Raw genomic sequence first — 5,000 nt, 5'->3', positions numbered from 1 at the left:
CCCGTTATGCAATTAAATAAATTTCCTCCGTGAGAGCAATTAAATGACTGAAAACACGGGATACAGTTTTCGACAAAGCAGTACACAGCTACATACAGGCTGAAATATTTACCATTATCATCGTTATTATTATCACTATCTCTATTATGATCGTTACTGAAAACAAACAAAAGAAAACAAACAAGTAAACAAAAATAATGCGACTTGCAACAAACATTGAATGTAGAGATAAACAAATCAGTATATGAAGATTGTTCGGATATATTTAAAGTGGGGGATAATGGGCGTAACTAAAATTAAACCGCTGGTATGTGTGTGATTTACTTTTCTTAATTGTTATTATTGTAATAGTCATTATCATTACTATTAGTAGTATAGTGCAGATTATATCCTTATTTGGGTTAGAATTGTTTTATTGTTACCACTATAACTTTTACTGCAGGTATTATTTCTTTTATTATTTACATCTGTATAATGATTCCTGAATTTACTCCATTGCCGTTTCTTAATTAACATTGTATTTCATCTCATAATCACTATCATTATTATTAGTAGTAGTAGTAACTTCAGGAAAGTATCCCATTTGATACTGGAATGACCGTTAATAATCTGAATCAGATGAATATGATCTACCAAAATATATGGCTTGATATAAACCATTTATCTTGTATATCATATAATTCATCGTAATTTTGAACTATGTATCATTAGTATTTAAAAAAAATAGAGAGTTTCATATTAATGTTTAATCTTTTCACTTTTCATTTACTTCATGTGTTGTCTTCAAGGAAGCATAAAACGAAAACAAACGTAAGATGTAAATTCCTTTTTTAGAGGTGAGTGGGCGGAGCCAAGTCCACGAGGCAGCCAATCAGCTCGTCGCCCGTAGAATGCCGTCTTTCTAGTTTTTCTTGTTTCTCACCTTTCAGTTGCCTCTTCCTCAAAACAATGTCTACAGTTCACCTATCTTCGCGAAAGAACACTTACAAAAAACACAGAGGTCATGAGTAGCATACCACGTGCTGTGAATGGCGCATTTTCTTTATATCGACCGTTATGCTAGGCAAGAGGCTGCCCCAGGTATAAGCAACGTGCCTGCCTGTAAGATCCTGCAGGGTTCAGTGTACTCGTGACCGTCAGACTATTAACGTTGGAGGTACAGTCCCGCTGGAGTAGGTCACCATGGGGATACTTCTGGCGCCATGAAACATACGTGTGTATCGCATTTGTGGTGATCTATGGTTTGGTATAGTTTTATTTGATCTTGTGAAGCAGTTGTGAAAAAATGGGCAATATTTTTTGTGGAGTTCAACTTGAAAAAACGAAGCACAATGCCTGAATGCAACATCAAGTAAGTTTTAGTATTCATTTTAAGTACCGCATTAAAATTGTGCCTAACATTCCCTACTAACCAGTAGACTAATTAACATCTACCCACATGTAGCAGCATGACAACATCAAAACAATATTGTGTTTTTTTAAATTGAAGTTGAACTACAGCCGACGTGCCATGACCTACACCCCATGGAGTTTATATACACCCATTAAATCGTATAAATTAAACCTTTTGGCAACGGCATATTAAAATGAAATAGAATAATTGTATAGAAATCCGGTGAACATAACCTTTCGCTCAATACTCAATGTGCAAGTGTAAATATTCATCATAACTGTCACCATTGTTATCATTATCATCAACTTCCGCTTTGCCTTCGCCTTTGTCTTGAACATCTTTTATCAACACTTAACATCGTCAGTTTTATTACATTCGTTTTCAAAATCATTATCAGAGTTATTATCTTTATCGTTATCTTCATCAACATGCAGAACGTAGCACAGCCATCACTAATATAGAGATTATTATTATAACATTTACAAATCTTTTCCCCACCCATTTTAGTTGAACATAAACATTTCCCCATTAATTTTAGTTGAACATAAACATTTCCCCATCCATTTTAGTTGAACATAAACATTTCCCCATTAATTTTAGTTGAACATAAACATTTCCCCATTCATTTTAGTTGAACATAAACATTTCCCCATTCATTTTAGTTGAACATAAACATTTCCCCATCCATTTTAGTTGAACATATATTTCCCCATCCATTTTAGTTGAACATAAACATTTCCCCATTCATTTTAGTTGAACATAAACATTTCCCCATCCATTTTAGTTGAACATATATTTCCCCATCCATTTTAGTTGAACATAAACATTTCCCCATTCATTTTAGTTGAACATAAACATTTCCCCATTCATTTTAGTTGAACATAAACATTTCCCCATTCATTTTAGTTGAACATAAACATTTCTTCACCCATTTTAGTTGAACATAAACATTTCTTCACCCATTTTAGTTGAACATAAACATTTCTTCACCCATTTTAGTTGAACATAAACATTTCTTCACCCATTTTAGTTGAACATAAACATTTCTTCACCCATTTTAGTTGAACATAAACATTTCTCCGCCCACTTTAGTTGAACATAAACATTTCCCCATTTCCCCACCCATTTTAGTGAAACATAAACATTTCCCCATTTCCCCACCCATTTTAGTCGAACATAAACATTTCCCCACTCATTTTAGTTGAACATAAACATTTCCCCATTTCCCCACCCATTTTAGTCGAACATAAACATTTCTTCACCCATTTTAGTCGAACATAAACATTTCTCCACCCATTTTAGTCGAACATAAACATTTCCCCATTTCCCCACCCATATTAGTCGAACGTAAACATTTCCCCGCCCATATTAGTCGAACATAAACATTTCCCCACCCATTTTAGTTGAACATAAACATTTCCCCACCCATTTTAGTCGAACATAAACATTTCCCCCTTTTCCCCACCCATTTTAGTCGAACATAAACATTTCCCCATTTTCCCACTCATTTTAGTTGAACGTAAACATTTCTTCACCCATTTTAGTCGAACATAAACATTTCCCCATTTCCCCCACCCATTTTAGCTGAACATAAACATTTCTTCACCCATTTTAGTCGAACATAAACATTTCCCCACCCATTTTAGTCGAACATAAACATTTCTTCCCCCATTTTAGTCGAACATAAACATTTCTTCCCCCATTTTAGTCGAACATAAACATTTCCCCACCCATTTTAGTCGAACATAAACAATTCCCCACCCATTTTAGTCGAACATAAACGTTTCCCCCATTTCCCCGCCCATTTTAGTCGAACATAAACATTTCTTCGCCCATTTTAGTCGAACATAAACATTTCTTCACCCATTTTCCCACCCATTTTAGTCGAACATAAACATTTTCCCCATTTCCCCCACCCATTTTAGTCAAACATAAACATTTCCCCACCCATTTTTTGCCTGCCCTGCCCTGCTCTGTCATGTGATAAGGGAAACGGAAACTCGAAGTATTGTTTCTTCCAGAGTCGTTGCGAAGAAACTAGGCGTTGTGGCAGTGGCGATGGTGCTGCTCAATCTCCTGTACCACCACTACAACGACCTCATTAGGTAATAACTCCTTGTGTGTGTGTGTGCGTGTGTGTGTGTGTATGTGTGGGTGTGTGGGTGTGGGTGTGGGTGTGTGTGTGTGTGTGTGTGTGTGATGAAGTGTGTGTGTGTGTGTGCGTGTGTGTGTGTGTGTGTGTGTGTGTTCGTGTGTGTGTGTGTGTGTGTGTGTGTGTGTGTGTGTGTGTGTGATGAAGTGTATGTGTGTGCATGTGCGTTCGTGTGTGTGTCTGTGTGATGATGTGTGACGATTCTAATAAGTCGTAAATACAATAAAAACCAACAATAAAATCACACAATGCATCTATTTCTATAAAATAAAAAAGGAACTGCTGTACTGACGTTTCAGTCTACTAACCACACCTTGCTCAGCCACGCCCCCACAGCCCCTGCGGATAACCCATATACACGGACGGAGACTACAACGCTACCGCAGGAAGAGGCAGAGCGCAAGTGTGAACCCCGGAAGAACCTCGTGTACCTCAAGACGCATAAGTGCGCCTCGTCAACCCTCCAGCGGGTGTTCCTCAGGCAAGTGGGGAGGGCTTGGCTTTTTGAGGATTTTTTTTTTTTTTTTTTGGCTAGTGGATTTCACTCCCTTGCTAATACGTGAGAAGAGTTGAAGGGAAGCGCACACACACGCATATACGCACACCCACACATACACACGCTCGCGCTCACGCACATACACACACACACACACACACACACACACACACACACACACACACACACACACACACACACACACACACACACACACACACACACACACACACACATACACTCAATGACGCTCACGGACACATACATACATACTATATATAGAGTGTTTGTTCCAGTTGGTGAGGCACTCCACCAAGTGGCAACACCATACACTGTCATATGTCAATGACTTATGGCCGTATGTGGCTGCTAGTGTGTACGGTCATGGTTTCTCTCTCTGTCTCTCTCTCTCTCTCTCTCTCTCTCTCTCTCTCTCTCTCTCTCTCTCTCTCTCTCTCTCTCTCTCTCTCTCTCTCTCTCTCTCTCTCTCTCTCTCTCTCTCTTTCGAATTAGATCTCTCTCTCTCTCTCTCTCTCTCTCTCTCTCTCTCTCTCTCTCTCTCTCTCTCTCTCTCTCTCTCTCTCTCTCTCTCTCTCTCTCTCTCTCTCTCTTTCTCTCTTTCTCTCTTTCTCCCAGTCTCCCCCTCTCCCCCTTCTCACTCCTCACTCCCTCCTTCTCCTCCTCTCCCAATCCTCACTCCCTCCCTCTCCTCCTCTCCCAATCCTCACTCCCTCCCTCTCCTCCTCTCCCAATCCTCACTCCCTCCCTCTCCCTCTCCCAATCCTCACTCCCTCCCTCTCCCTCTCCCCCTCCTTACTCCCTCCCTCTCCTCCTCTCCCTCTCCTCACTCCCTCCCTCCCTCCCCCTCCTCACTCCCTCCCTCTCCTCACTCACTGCCTCTCCTCCTCTCCCCCTCCTCACTCCCTCCCTCTCCCCCTCCTCACTCCCTCCCTCTCCCC

The 5,000-nt window shown here is 40.2% G+C and overlaps 1 protein-coding gene across 2 annotated transcripts in view; it reads left to right on the top strand.

Annotated features, from left to right (window-relative positions):
• Positions 1–909: 909 nt before the first annotated feature.
• Positions 910–5,000, top strand: part of LOC138864716 (galactosylceramide sulfotransferase-like) — a 9,877-nt gene continuing 5,786 nt past the window's right edge. The window contains exons 1-3 of one of the 2 annotated variants that reach the window (XM_070132670.1): positions 910–1,215; positions 3,417–3,498; positions 3,868–4,026. In XM_070132670.1, coding sequence (XP_069988771.1) covers positions 1,203–1,215; positions 3,417–3,498; positions 3,868–4,026 — 254 coding nt within the window. In that variant the 5' untranslated portion in view covers positions 910–1,202. Of the gene's footprint in view, positions 1,352–3,414; positions 3,499–3,867; positions 4,027–5,000 lie in introns of both variants that reach the window. The other variant, XM_070132669.1, reaches the window with a different exon arrangement.

The sequence above is a fragment of the Penaeus vannamei genome, chromosome 18, assembly GCF_042767895.1.
Source record: "Penaeus vannamei isolate JL-2024 chromosome 18, ASM4276789v1, whole genome shotgun sequence".
Taxonomy (NCBI): Eukaryota; Metazoa; Arthropoda; class Malacostraca; order Decapoda; family Penaeidae; genus Penaeus; species Penaeus vannamei.
This window is presented reverse-complemented; position numbering and strand designations above follow the sequence as displayed.